Raw genomic sequence first — 14,646 nt, 5'->3', positions numbered from 1 at the left:
ACGTTAGAGATTGGAGTCTCTAAGCAATAAAGACAGACACGGATGCAACTAGGGTTTATTACTTTTAATCAATTCAGCTAGCTACAAAATGTCCACCACTTCACACACTGACAGGATACAGAGAGGGAGTCTTTAGTATTACATGCGTTGAGGACATCAATCTCACAGTTTAACCTATTGTGTCATTCAGGTTTAGGTAATTCATCACCTTACTCTAACTACTTGACATTTTGGCGATTTGGTGTGCATAGCTCTAAAGTACAGAAGCAACAAAAAAACCCATTTGTATGTATTTTTTTGTTTCAGAGTATAGTTGTAATTGTTATTTAATATTGTCATTATTCTTACCAATAACAAACCACACGGGGAGAATAAACTTACATATACGGTTTTCTTATAAAAGTAAGGTCTCTCAGAAATATGCGTCTTTGCTTTACATTGCAAACGTTTATTTTTTTCAGAGCATCCAAAACCTATGATACAGTACACAACCAGTCCTCAGCTTTCATCATATAATCAACATCTTCATCACTGAACTGCATAATCATTTAGAAAACAGGTCATTTTTTTGCAATACAACCCAAAGTCCTCAGTTGTTTCAACTTCATCTCACTTTTTTGATCCCTTTTGCATTATTGTACAACGAGATGGTCACAGTCGGTAAATATATCGAGACAGAAAGAGTGGCACTATTGCAAACTTGCAGGAGTATGGAACGATAAACTGTGTCCTAATACCGAGCATGCGTTTTGTCAATTTGCTACTGCCATGTTATCATTTTTTATATATATTTTTTCAGACAGGTTTTATTTATAAGACTAAAATCTACCATTTGTCATGCAGAGAACGCACAATTCACATCACTTGGAATGCAATGTCTAATACAGCTACAGAGAGTCTAGTTGCACATCGTCTAAACAGTAACTCAGAATGATTGCGATGAAGGAAAATGGACCAAGGACTGCCTTTGATTGAGTGCTCTTTGCCGTCCCGCCCAACTGTACCGCCGCTTAGTGACTCGTGTTTGCCGTCAATCTTCTCCTGCTGTTTTTGTGACAACACCAAATTAAGGAGCATGACAGTAGCCTATATGTAATGACACAGTTTTACTAAGACGATACTGAGATACCGAAAAGGAAGAAAAAACAAACAGCTTGTACAGCATTCCTATTATATACTTGTCATCCAGAGAAGTGTACTCGTGTGTATATATATATGTATATATATATGATATGTGAGATATATATATATATATATATATATATATATATATTTGACATAGAGAATAAAAACTTCACAGGTGAGCTAGAGATCCATCAAGTCAGCACTATATACAACCTTTGGAAAGAATGATATACGGAGTATAAGAAATCATCTTTTTACGAGGACAATCATCTTGAAAAAGCTCGACAGACGACACAGAACAACATTTACAATGGGCGGGGAGGTGATATGTGCATGTGTGCAAACCTAGAAGGTCAATACCATGATGAAAGCATGTCAGCGCCTATCGATGCGTGGCGCGGGACGCCGGACGTTCACGCTCCGGACTCCGGGCGTTTAGCCACTGCCCAGCATCTTTGTGGCGCGCTGGTTGGCCTCATCGATCCTGGTCTTGTTGGAGTCGGCCTGTGAGGGAAGAGAAAGTGATGAGAGGGCTTTGTTGATTTACTCCACAGACGTGTGTTTTGGTGTTTTATCTTTCGTACCCGGTTAGATAGATTTCATTGTACTTTTGGTAGAGCTTTGAATTTAGAGATGGAGCTTTTTAAGAAGACTCTATTATACAAAGAGATCATTAAATATAGAAATGCTTAAGAAAATAAAAGGTAAGACATCTTTTCTTTGCTGTTTCTACATTTTATCTCTGACCTGATTTTGCACAGCTCTGCGTCAAAGGCATCAAGTTATTTAAGTCTTAAGGTTGGACATTATTTTAAAATTTTCTAACCAATCACAGCATTTCAACAACTGCAAATTTACGGGCGTGTTCACAGCACTCGCACATCCTCACAACGTGACCAACTCGATGTTCTTCCTGTTTCAGTCAAACCAAACCAGGAAACCGGGATGTAAGTGAATGTTGGAATATCCTTGGAGAAAACCTTGCAGCCTAAAGACCAAACCAGGCTGAGCTTTGTGACCCTGAGCTGGTGTCGAATACAAACCTTCGTGTCCACACTGGTCCAATACTCTTATATTTGCAAGGAGGCAAATCACTAAATAAGCGAGATAACTCAACGTGGCGATTGCATGAACCCGGTGCGTTTGAAGAAAAAGCTGAAAAGCTGTATCTCATCATGTGCGTGTACCTTCTCCATGATCCTGTCGATCTGGCGGTTCTGGGTGTCGATCTCGTTGCCCATGTCCAGAGCCATGTGGCGCAGGTTGCCAATGATGCCACCCACCTGCTCCAGGTTCTCATCCATCTCGTTTTCCCGGGCATCGTCTGTTACCCTGCCAGACAAAAGGTCACATTCATCTCTGCAGTAACTAGTACAGCACATGTTGCCCCTGCTGGTGTCCATATTTCACCTCTGAACCTCCAAAGAGCAGAGACTGATTTTACTGTGTTTCTTTATTAATGTCACCGTGTTAAATATCCAGATATACAATCTTTCAAATATACAGACACAGATTAGATTAATATGATATAATCTAATATCCACATTAAAGTCTAAAGCCTGTGTTGTTCTCAATAATATAGATTTGGATTACAGTTCTCCAGGTAATCTGATTACATATGAAGACAACAAGACAAGAACCAGATGATGAATGTTTTTTTCTGCTCGTCTTTATCTGACTTTTCCTTTCAGTGTATTTACAGCTGTTCATGTCGCTGATGCAGCTCGACCTTCAGTAGACGCTGAACTGTGTTTCTTCTATCAGTCGATGGTATTCAAGTAGAAACGCCTTCATTTGCTCTTTTGTTGTTACATTAAGTATCACTAAAGTACTAAAAGTAGAGCTGATTTCTGTACCTGTTAGCAGTGATGGGAATAACGCGTTACTAACGCCGTTAGTAACGCCGTTAGTAACAGCGTTACTACTAATCTAACTAATTACTGTTTCTATCGTTACAACGCCGTTACCGTTACTAACAACAAAATGCAGTCGCGTTACTATTTTTCAGCAAACAGACGGTTGTAGCTGTGTTCAGCTCACAGCACCTTCAGCTGCAGGAAGTAGCTGTAAGTAATCTGGGCGCTGCAGCTTTAAGCAGCTGCGCGCTCCCGCGGGCGGCGATCACTTTCTGCCCGGCGATCACTTTTTGACATTTGACTTTTTTGATGTTCTCCTTTACAGCGGACAGAAATTATTTTTTGGAGTGTTGAATGCAGAACACCTGATTGTTCTGTAAATAGTTTGAAATGTGTGGTTGTTACAGTAAAAATATCACTTTTTCTACTCTGATTTTATGTTTTGTGTCTGATTTTAAATCAATTGTGTTAATGCAGTCTGTCAGAATGAAAACATGACTGTAGATTCAGACACGTGAGGCTGTGCTGAAGAGACCAAACAAGACAAGTAAACAGTTAGAGGTGAAATGTGGAGGGAACATCAGTTAAAAATGGCCGATTGTACTCTGGACCCCAGAGAGTTCAACGTTTTTTTTTTAACGCAATAGTTACTTTTCAAGTAATCAATTACTTTTAGAATCTGGTAACTCAGTTACTTTTTTGAAGAAGTAACTAGTAACTATAATTAATTACTTTTTCAAAGTAACTTGCCCAACACTGCCTGTGAGTACCTGTGTGGGTACATTTAAACACTGACTGAGGCCGACTCTACGTGAAATAATAATAATTGATTATCTGTGTATCTGGTTGCTGCCAGTGAGCTGAAGGGAAGTTTAGGAAATTATGAAAAATACCAGAATATTTCTTCCTGCTGTGACATCAGGATGATCTGCCACAAACACCATGAAAGCATGGATTCATAGATCAGGCTGGTGGTGATGTAGTGATGGGATTTTCTTTTATTTGATTATTGACAAAATGTTGCAGCATCGTCGAGTATTATTGCTGATCATGTGTATCCCTTAGTCTACCACGTCACAAAGATCAGATCATTACAGTTCGTTGTATTCAAAGCATCGCCACAGGCACCACATCTCAGTCTAACGACCCCGTTCTCCCCCCCGAGGCGCAACATCCCGACGTTTTGTCACGTCGCACGGCGTTCCCGAGGAACGCGAAAGGTGACCTTCCGAGTTCTTATGGTACGCGCCGGGTTATGGATTAAATCCAGTGGAATTACACTCTCGCGGTAACAGACGTTCCTGCCCTGTATTGCAGCCCTAAACCATAACCTTATTCCGAACCTTAACCAGCACTGTAATGACGAGAAATAGTTTTCCCAAAGTGATTTTAAGTTCTCATATATCCTCAGTTTTCTGAAGTCGTCGGAACGTGTTGGTGGCCGAAAACGTAACATGTTGACAATTTGTCACCTAGCATAAAATGTTACGCTTTGGGAGTGAGAACGTGTTGATCTAACAGAGCGCGGGAAACGTGGATCATGGGTCTGCAGCAGCAGTTTGGATCAAAGTCTCCCAGGAATGTTCCCAGCATGTTGTTGGTTCTGTGGCTGGCGAGAGCGGACGGACATCTTAACGCTACATAAAGGCTGGTCTGCTTTGCTAGCCTAGTCGGGCTGCCGGTGAACGATGCCATGTGCACGTTTACCCTCATCTTGCCTTGAAATATTCCAGACAAGATGAATGTGCCCCGTAAAATCGCACATTCGTGATTTCCATCCAAGCGTTCCTCCTACCTGCGGATGAAGCCGCCGCTGATGGCCATCTGTTCGCGTTCGTCCACCACGCGGGCGGGCTGGCTGGCCACCACCCCGTCCTGGTTATTCCCCCAGGCCTTGCTGGCTCCGCTCTTCATCCTGGCCACCGGCAGTGACGGAGAGAAAGTTACTCAACAGTTTGAAAAAGGCGACTCGCCATTTACCTCAACCAGGCTGGCTTCCAATTAGTCAAAGCTAAGAGAGGCTTGGATTTGAGGCACTGCAGCAGCACATATGTGAATATATTAGCATGTAGCTGACACACAGTGTTAATTGGTTTCATGCAACCAGCACATAAATATATGGTGGGACTAGACTAGTCGAGCAAAGCATAGCAGGCATGGACTGGCTTTGGGTTTGCAGGCTCTGCTGTAACACAGTCCTTATGTGTGATGTTATATTGCAGGTATATAACATGCTGTTCAGGATCAGGCGAGCCCTGCACGCTGTGTTTGAACTGTAGCCTGATTCCTCCTCTCTGTCCTAAACCATCATACTTCTGTGTTTGCAACAGTAAAGCACATCCCACTCCCACAGTGTGACAGAAAACAGAGAAGACACAGAGCTTGTGGCAGACACACAACACAGCGTGTACAGGACTGTCGTTGGACGACGATCAATGCGGAGAACAAACTGCGAAACAAGAAGAAGGAAAACAAAACAAGAAACTGGAGGGAGTCAGCAGAGAAGAGCGCCTCGTTTACCTGAACCATCTGCACCCCCCCCCCCCCCCCCACACACACACCTGTATGTCTGTATATGTCACAGAGTCCTGGTCATGTTAGCCAGTTGAGGTGGTGAGGCAGAGGAGTGGGGTAATGGTTGTGACTCAGCTTATCTCTCAACGAAAGTCACATCTGCTTGCGTCTGTACAGCTGTGCTAACACGAAGCTGCTCGGCTGCTCGGCCAATCACAGCTCACTCTGTCACATCAGCAGGTCGATGGACTGGAAGGTAACTGTCGCTGCTGTCTGTGTACATATCAAACATGTTCCTGCCCATTCAGTAGCATCCTGACACTTCTTTGCTTGTATCACAGTTGCTGAGCTTGTATAACCTTGGAGCGCTGTGTGGATGTATCCTAGCTGTATCGGGGATGGCGATGGCTCAGCCGCCTCCTACACTGCTCTTATTAATAGAAATGGACCGAGGCTTCGCTGAGCGCCCCGTCCCTGCTGACACACACCGATATGATTAACACATACTCTACCCTTGTCTGAGTCCTTTATATTTCCATCTGTTTTCTTCTTTCTGCTGCGTCTTTTTTAATCTCCTCTCCTTCTGTAAAACTTTAATTTGCAATTTACTTTCCTGCTGTCTCAGAAAGGAGATACTGCACATTTCTAATCAGATTTGCTCTGATTGAGCAGAGATGATCTGATTAGATGAGTATTGCAGGACCCGCAAGACTGAAGTCATTCTGCCTCATTCATTCATTGGCATTCAGACGGCCACAATATGAAGCCTTTAAGAGGGAAATCTGGGGTCTGCTAATTCTGGAGGTACAGTGAGCAGCAGTGCTGAAAAACATCTTTTAGCATGCTGCTATGTGTGCGGGCAGGTTGAGTCAATGTCCCAGCAGGCTGCCACTATCTGATATGGCTGACCTACATGTGAGCGAGTTCCCTGCAGGAAAGGGAGCTCAGCAAACATCAGTGTTTAGCAGCCAGAGTGGAATAAAGGCTAAATTAGCACAGCGCTCTGCAGGAGAGGCGCTGCAGACAAACTGCAGCAGAAACAAGGGTCCTGCACACAGTGCTGTGGCACGATGCACCCATTTCATACATCGACCCTGACTACGCTCCTAAAAATATCTCACTGCGCATGTGTCCTAGCCCAGTTTCTAGCTGCAAGCTACACCAGATCACTCCTGTTTTTCTCATTTGCTCTGAATGTGTCATTCTGTCATTTCTCTCCTATTTCCAGCGCGTTCGCTGCCGTACTTTGAGCCTCTGACAGTTTTGTTGTGCAGCATTTATCATTTATCTTCTCTTTATTCTTTCCCATCTTTTCCAAGCAGGACTTCAGTTAACTTTATTTTCTTTGTATGTCTTTAGATTTGGTCCAACCCATAAAGTTACAAAACGACGGCTCTGCTCACAAACAAACTCTGAACTTCATCAGGATCACCATCAGTATCATTTTCAAACATCAACATCATGATCGTAGCATCATCATGTGCAGCATTGCTTTATGAGTTACAGCATCATGCATGAGCATTCAGAGGGTCATGCTCGCCAGTCATTCATTGGTGCTCGTGGCTCATAAGGCAGTGGGGGAGGGGTGTTCAACGGGAAACAAAGGTCTCATTGCCTGCAGACAGGTGAGGATCTACTGGATGTCAGAGCAGTGTGTGGTGGTGGTGAGATCATGCAGATGAGGAGAAGTGTCAACCAGTCCTGGACCAGGCTGGCCAAAGGCATGTTGGGACCAAGATCGCTGCATTTCCATCTGGAGTCAATACATTAGGATGATCTAAGTGCCAAGATGCTTCTGGAGCCCCAGCCCTGCTCTTTAAATCTAAGTACGTTTTATAATCGGGAAGGTCAACAGCTGCAGTGGTATCATTGTAGAAGTCCCGTCTTCCACCACCACGCATCAATAATGAGAAAAACCCTCTTCAGGAGGAAAGCGGGACTTCTGCAGCGGCTACACCTGCACGTAGACGATCCCATTATAGAGCTGTTTGGAGAATATGGCACTTGGTAGAAGAGAGGCACTTATTGATGAAGCGTGGCCTTGGCTGGGTGGGGGAGAGTCGATAGCGCGTGGAGGACTGGACGTTTAAAGCTCGGCTTTATGGAATTTGGTCTCACCAGTCGATTTGTATCAGCCTGATTTGAGGGTATGTAAAAATCTGTGGCTGCTTGCACAATTTTAACTTTGGAAGAACTTTAGCAGCTTTTTGAGGTCAATTGTTCGGTGATGTTCAGACCGTTGGACTATGAGATGCTCCCAGTTGGGCAGCTATGAATTCTGGGACACTATGTCTGCTAAGCCCATAGAAGGTCGTTGGACGTTCACTCATCCAGGTGACTCCTTCAGTCCCAGCCGACTGTTAGCAAATCCCTTCAGTAAACCAAGTGGGAGTTGCTACTGAATCAGCAAATATTTAAATAAAAGAAGATAAAATCAGGTGGAAGTAAAAGAAAACATGACGGGGCCTAACGAGTGTCACGTACTGTTACGGGAAACCACGTTATTGTTTTAGATGTTTGTTTTAAATCGTCATATTGTGACTGGAAACCTGAAGTGGACCGCCTGAACATTTTTGAAGTGAATCATTCCACATTGTGGGCTCAGTGTTTATTAGCAGCTGGAGTAGAGCAGACTATTGGCTGATGGCCATTGTGATGTCACTTCTACCTCGGTTTTACTTCTCTTAGATACTTGATTTTAAATGGCAGGCAGGCAGGCAGGCAAGCAGCACCTACTTGTTACATGGACAGGAGCAAAGACCACAGAATTTCCCTAGATCGTTCAAATTCTTTTCTGCATCCTTCATGTCCTTATTGATTTGGTCCATTCCCTCCTCGATGCGCTCCAGTTGCTCTGATTAAACACAAGTCATTTATCCCCCACAGAACGAAGCAGAGGAGAGAAAGAGAGGACAAAGGAGAGAAGACAACAACTTCAGACACTATGACGAAAGAAAGTAAAAACTTAAAGAGAAGAAAAAGGAAAAACTGGACGCCACCACATATGTAAAGAACCTTTGGGGCACATTATCAGTACCTACTTGTTACATGGACATATGAAAAGCCCACAGCATTTCCCTAAATCTTTTAAATTTTTCTCGGCTTCCTTCATGTCTTGGTTGATATGGTTCATGCCATCTTCGACACGATCGAGTTGCTCTGGTCAGGACAAAGGGATGACAGTAGTGGATGAATTTCATTGACTGATTGACAGAAATATGAGTCATGATGAGCAAGTGAAGCGTTTGTACTCTGGTGTGTATCTACAGTGCATCACTTTGGGTGGCTCAAACACAATTATGTGCAGAAAATGGTCCATGAGAGGCCCCAACAATCCAATAATGAAAGTAAATCTTCTCTCTTTGTTTTCTTGGTTCATTTGATTGAAACTGTAAATGTTTCAGCAAAGATGTTCAAGGAAAACAAAGATTTCTGTTGTTTCCTTTTTTTTCAAATCAATAGATCAATCTCAAATCTGATCGAGCGACTGTCAGGATAAAGAGCTGCTCGGGGTCCTCACACACAAACCCAGGTGTTAGTACCAGTTTCTACTCAGCTTCAGAGGCGGCTGGTTTCCAGCTGCTCCCATCACTTCCAGTCACCATGAAGGCTTAGTGGGAGAAATCCTGGTAACGCTATAATACCGCCCACGACCAACGGCTTAAACAGATGTTCAATGTTTATTATTTGAAATTAAATGTAATGATATTTATTTATTTTTATGATATATTTGTTGTAAATATTGTAAAGTGACTTTGTGTAGGCTGCATCTCAGGGTAACTGTGGGAGCAATACTTTGGCTGTATTATGGAGTAGATTCATCTTTAATATTCACTCTGTTGATGTGCACGATGTCTTTTTATTTTTCCACCAGACGTGTGTCAGGACTGTTCACCGTTACCAAACTACAAAACAGTAAATACAACCAAAATCTGGAGGCCTGTGTGACCTGATAACGATGAAGCCAAGTCTAACTTTCTTTTTCAGCATCACAATCACAACTTTAAAAATTAGTGAAGAGAAAAAAAATGTTTCCTTCGCTTTAACATAAACCATAAAAACTCCCAAACTGACTGACAAACTACTTTTAAAAAGAAAATGTTTCCACCCAAATTATCAGGACATCACACAGAACCTAAAATGACTTTTGCTGTATTTAACTTTACAGAATCGTTTTCGTCTCCTTTCCTATAAAAACCTTAAATTATGAGCAACGTAAAACGACTTAAACTTAATTAAATTTACTTACAGTGTTATTATTTCCTTGTTTTCTGCAGAAATCTGATGCATTACCTCCTTATTCTTTGAGTATTATGGGTAATTGTAACTAAATTGTCATTTCAAATAAAATACATTGAAACCACATGTATTTAGTGACAGTCACAGGCTGCATTATAAAATAATAAAATAGGAAAACGGGCAGATGGTCATTATCGCTGCAGGAAGCTGCAGGGAAGCGTCCCAGTTTTCCTTTCTCTAATTTAACGTGTAAAACTTAATTGAAACATTTTACAGCTGCTGGATTATTTGCATGTTAGTGAAGCTGCAGCATGAACAGCACAGGGTCAACTGAAAACTGTGTGCGTGGCTTTAACCATGATTCAGTGTAACTGAAAGGACTCTGCTGTCGGTGAGCATCGTTGTCATGCTGGTGTAGTGGACGGGCCGCTGGGCGAGTGGAGGGTGAGGCACGGGTAAACATGGAGTGGACTGAGAAACGACTTTACAGATTTTTTCCCCAAATTTGTAAAATCCCTGGTTTACAGTTGACGGTCATAAAGGACATCATACTGTGTTGGTGGTGTTATAGAGAAGTGGGTCACGGCACTGAGTGTGGAGATCGTTAAAGAATGAGACAAAATAAAGATCAGCGATGGCTTCAAGTTCAAATTGAAATGATTTGCATAAGAGCACATCAGCCTATGAATGTTGACTTCAACAAGTGCTGCAGAGGTGCAGGCCCTGCCTGTGCAAAAAATCTGGGGTCATAGGTCAGCTCGGGCTCCTGCGTCCAGTCAGCTGTTGCAAACGATCCTGCAGTACTCGGGGCAGCGAGGCTAAATGGAGAGTTGGAGGAGGGAGAGCTCTCCTCTCCCCGAGTGATGCTGGTGCAGTCAGGCCTCTTACTGGGCTGCTCTGGTTTCCCAGAAACAGAAAACTGAGGGCGCTCGTCCTGCCAAGAGTCTAAATATCATTCACGTCACATTAGAAATGATATCTTTTAAGGTTACTGTGAGCCGACGTTCTCATTTATTGCATCTAATCAGGGATTGTACAAATCTGTACGCTGATAGACAAGGTTAGCTAGGTTAGCTGTCCTCAGACCTGTTTGCCTTTATTGTGATATAAAGCAGTATAATAGGTCATATAGGTATTTTTAAATGTATTTATTTCTTGTAAACAGATCTGAGAGGTTACGCTGCCAGCAGCACCCGCAGGGACGAGGCCGTCGCCCGCTTCCTGACAATGAGTTGTTGAGCTGTGAGGTTTCATTCCTGCGGTTGCTGCATTAACTCTTCCTAACAGGATCTGTTATGGTTTTGGCACTCATGACAATTCCTTTAACCGTCGTCCTCAGCTAAGAACAACCATAAAACGCTGCTGGCAAAGTGAAAGCAGTTAGTAAAGTAAAAAGAAAAATGTTAGCCAAAGAAAACAAATGTTAACAGAAGCTGAAAGAAAGAAGGAAACCATGTTGAACCTTCACCAAAGAAAACAAGCAACAAATCAAACAACTCAAAACCGATTCCTTTAAGGACAAAACAAATTAGTTTGGAAATACTCAAATAAAACCAAACAACTGCATATGAAACACGTTGTTTAATTCTAATATATGTATTTGAATCATATTATCACTGCATCTATATGTTGTGACACTGCGCCATCGCCCCTCATGCACACTTACCTCCCTGCTCGTCCAGCATAACCAAAGTCCTGATGCCGGCATCTTTGCTCTATTCCCCGGAGACAGCGAGGTGGAAAAGGAAGACAATCACAAGAAAACAGTGGTGAGCGATGAGGCTACAGGAGCTCAGGAAGCAGTGAAGTTGAGAAGCTCTGCGCTGCTCCTTTCTTTGAAATTAAATTCTGCTAACATGGTTAAACACGCTGGCAGAGCAAAATTAAACCTGCAGCTAACACGAGCTCTCTGCTCGCCTTCGCCAAATTACTTTTGTATTACAGCAGGAGAGCGACACACACACACTTTTAAAGGTACATTTATGCAATTAATTCCCTGCAAATTTAAACTAAAACATCTACCACCAGCAGGCCACCTTCATCCAGCTGTGTTTGGTGCTTTTCTTTTATATTTTTATGTGACTTTTTAGCCCTACAACCATTTTTTAAGAGACTTCACCTTTACCTGGTCACCACAAGAGTGAACTCCTAATTAAATAAAGGTTACAAATCTGTATTATATGAAAGTATGAACCATTCCTCATTTAACTTTACATGCATTAAGCACCATACATGCATGTTCTGGGACAGTTCCTTCAGATAGTTTAAGGACCTTATTTGTGACACCTGACACACCTGAAACACACCTGATACACCTGAAACACACCCGAAACACACCTGATACACCTGAAACACACCTAAAACACACCTGATACACCTGAAACACACCTGATACACCTGAAACACACCTGATACACCTGAAACACACCCGAAACACACCTGATACACCTGAAACACACCTAAAACACACCTGATACACCTGAAACACACCTGATACACCTGAAACACACCTAAAACACACCTGATACACCTGAAACACACCTGAAACACACCTGATACACCTGAAACACACCTGATACACCTGAAACACACCTAAAACACACCTGATACACCTGAAACACACCCGAAACACACCTGATACACCTGAAACACACCTAAAACACACCTGATACACCTGAAACACACCTGATACACCTGAAACACACCTAAAACACACCTGATACACCTGAAACACACCCGAAACACACCTGATACACCTGAAACACACCTGAAACACACCTGATACACCTGAAACACACCTGATACACCTGAAACACACCTAAAACACACCTGAAACACACCTGAAACACACCTGATACACCTGAAACACACCCGAAACACACCTGATACACCTGAAACACACCTAAAACACACCTGATACACCTGAAACACACCTGAAACACACCTGATACACCTGAAACACACCTGATACACCTGAAACACACCTGATACACCTGAAACACACCTGAAACACACCTCTGATACACCTGAAACACACCTAAAACACACCTCTGATACACCTGAAACACACCTGATACACCTGAAACACACCTGATACACCTGAAACACACCTGATACACCTGAAACACCTGAAACACACCTGAAACACCTGAAACACACCTGAAACACACCTGATACACCTGAAACACACCTGAAACACACCTGATACACCTGAAACACACCTGAAACACACCTGATACACCTGAAACACACCTGAAACACACCTGATACACCTGAAACACACCTGATACACCTGAAACACACCTGATACACCTGAAACACATGAAACACCTGAAACACCCGAAACACCTGCCCAGTCTTCAGCTAATCAGGGCAATAATAGCTAATTTACTACACGGGGCAAAGGATAATTGCTGATAGATGCAGATAGTTTTCATATCAGCAACTCAAAAAAATCAAAGACCTGCTGTTTTTTATATCGGTGCGATTAGCTTTAAATTGTGTGTTGGAAGTGTTAATCAATCGCACACTTGATTTAAATATTCTCTGTATTTTTGCAAACAAATGCACACTGAGCTTGATCATCGGGATCATTGGTTCATCTTCTTGTTTTCCTGAACAAACAAATTGAATATTTTCCTTCCTATTAACTCTGTGCTGGATGATATTGATCCGATGCAAAGACATCTGTCTGTTAAACATGGAATCAAGCTGAAGGAGATTAATGACGCTAGCATTGACAGTGGACGAGCATTCTTCTTAAAATCTTGGTACGATGCGAGTTTTCTGCTCCTGACTGGAACAGCTGAGCCTGCAATTGCATTCAATAGTAATGCTTCTCGTCACTGATGGCAAAGGAGTCTGAGAAGACGCAGCAGCGTTAGCTAACGTACAACTGTGTGCTTCTTAAAAATGCAGCACTAAGATTTGTGCTGGCTCAGCCTGATCGGCATAAACACGATCATGGTGTGTCGCCGTGCACCACACGTGCTCGTCCGTGACAAACCTGCCTCCTCAGCAGTTTGGGAAGAGAGCCACACGGATGCTCGAGAGGCGAGAGGGGAGCAATAAGGAGCCTCTGCATGAGAAAACCCATCTGAAATGTGTCCCTGGGGAAACCCAACAATAATCAACCATAATCCCACACAGGCCTGAGGATGGTGCAGCTTTCTCCATCTAACCTGGCGGTGCAGGTGAGTATCATCCTCCACCTCCACTGACGGACTTTTGATTATAGATCATTGTCCAGGTTTACAGTTTATTCCATATCTAATAATCCGGCTTTTTTAAATGGCCTCACAGCAACGAGCGCTACGCTAAGAGCTCGCCGTAAAGCTGCGGAATCGAGTGAAAGTCAGCCTCCCTTTTAGAAACAACTCATTTTGTATTTTTCAGACTGAACAGATCTTACTGTCATCCTGGACGTTCATCTTCAGCTCTGAAAGGAGTTTGTGGGGAAAACCGATAAACACAGAGTCGCGAGTGACATCACGAGAGCCCCTGAACGTTATCTATGAAGGGAAATGATGTCAGCTGTTTGTGCTGCACCCTCCCTCCATCTCTCAGATCACGTGCATAAAGAAGCCGTCGTCCCTCCGTCAGTCCCTCCCTGCCTGCAGTACATTTGTAGGGTGGAGCTGATGATCGATATGACCTTGAGAGCTGCAGCGGGTAGCTTGTTAGCCACTCACCCCCCCAGATGCTCTCACTTCTTGTCTCTCCATGCCTCACCCGCCCTCCTTTCTTCCATCTGCGTCTGCTTGTTGCAGTCTCATTGCATCGCAGTATCATCATCTTCATATTATGTGCTATTCACGCCATCACTCAGCTGACTCGTGGTCCACCAAAGCTGCGCACGCGCTCCACAACCGTTGGGCGAAGTATGAATGTGACGTGCTTACATGTACGCGTG

General features: G+C 43.2%; 1 protein-coding gene and 1 long non-coding RNA gene across 2 annotated transcripts in view; both read right to left on the bottom strand.

The window, feature by feature from the left end:
• Window positions 1-49: 49 nt before the first annotated feature.
• The window catches only part of snap25a (synaptosome associated protein 25a), a 33,100-nt gene continuing 18,503 nt past the window's right edge, over window positions 50-14,646 (bottom strand). Inside the window, exons 4-8 of the mRNA XM_085132059.1 lie at window positions 11,401-11,449; window positions 8,232-8,349; window positions 4,777-4,896; window positions 2,313-2,457; window positions 50-1,629 (exon numbers count right to left, since the gene is read on the bottom strand). Of these exons, the coding sequence (XP_084988185.1) occupies window positions 1,561-1,629; window positions 2,313-2,457; window positions 4,777-4,896; window positions 8,232-8,349; window positions 11,401-11,449 (501 nt within the window). The 3' untranslated portion in view covers window positions 50-1,560. The remainder of the gene's footprint in view (window positions 1,630-2,312; window positions 2,458-4,776; window positions 4,897-8,231; window positions 8,350-11,400; window positions 11,450-14,646) is intronic.
• On the bottom strand, window positions 2,793-4,770 carry LOC146501233 (uncharacterized). Its single transcript, XR_014869184.1, has 2 exons — window positions 3,067-4,770; window positions 2,793-2,882 (listed from the first exon to the last, which is right to left on the bottom strand). It is a non-coding gene; the product is annotated as an uncharacterized LOC146501233 (long non-coding RNA).

Source organism: Neolamprologus multifasciatus, chromosome 15 (assembly GCF_963576455.1).
Source record: "Neolamprologus multifasciatus chromosome 15, fNeoMul1.2, whole genome shotgun sequence".
Classification (NCBI taxonomy): Eukaryota; Metazoa; Chordata; class Actinopteri; order Cichliformes; family Cichlidae; genus Neolamprologus; species Neolamprologus multifasciatus.
Note: the sequence above shows the minus strand (reverse complement) of the source record. Positions and strands in the feature narration are given on the sequence as shown.